General features: G+C 65.5%; 1 protein-coding gene across 1 annotated transcript; it reads right to left on the reverse strand.

Moving 5' to 3' along the window:
- Positions 1–514, reverse strand: LOC102039160 (FAU ubiquitin like and ribosomal protein S30 fusion; the record flags this gene model as incomplete). Its single annotated transcript, XM_005431605.3, has 3 exons — positions 1–137; positions 242–297; positions 382–514. Coding segments are annotated over 3 exons (315 nt in total), but the record flags the coding sequence as incomplete, so codon positions are not given.
- Between the last annotated feature and the right edge of the window lie 5 nt (positions 515–519).

Below are 519 nucleotides of genomic sequence, written 5' to 3' on the forward strand. Positions count from 1 at the left end.
CTTTATTGTGCTCAGGAGTTGGCGTTGGGTCCCTTCTTCTTGCCGAAGGTGGGCACCACGTTGACGAAGCGCCGGTTGTACTGCATGCGCCGCTTGGCCCGCCCCGTCTTCTTCTTCTTCTTCTCCTGCTTGGCCACCTGATGGAAAACCGGGGGGTCGGGGGGGTGTCCCCAAAACCCTGCCAGGGTCCCCAAACCCCGCGGGGGTCCCCAAAGCCGGGGGGAGCCCCCTCAGAGCTCACCTTGGGGGTCTGGCCCCTCACTTTGCCGGCGCGGGCGAGGGAGCCGTGCACCTTCCCTGGGGGGAGGAAGGAAATCGAGGTGTTGGGGGGGTTGTTTTGTTAATGAACAGCCCGATAATTAGCGGCCCCCCTGTAATTACCGCCCAGCAGGCGCGTGGAGAGGTCCAGGGTGGTGAATTCGGGGAGGGGGCTCTGCCCCAGCGCGGCCTCATCGTCCAGGGGGGTCCCGGCGTGGAGCAGCACTTGGTCCTCGGGGGGGATCCCCGAAAGCTCGGCCA

Source organism: Geospiza fortis, unplaced genomic scaffold (assembly GCF_000277835.1).
Source record: "Geospiza fortis unplaced genomic scaffold, GeoFor_1.0 C13119358, whole genome shotgun sequence".
NCBI lineage: Eukaryota > Metazoa > Chordata > Aves > Passeriformes > Thraupidae > Geospiza > Geospiza fortis.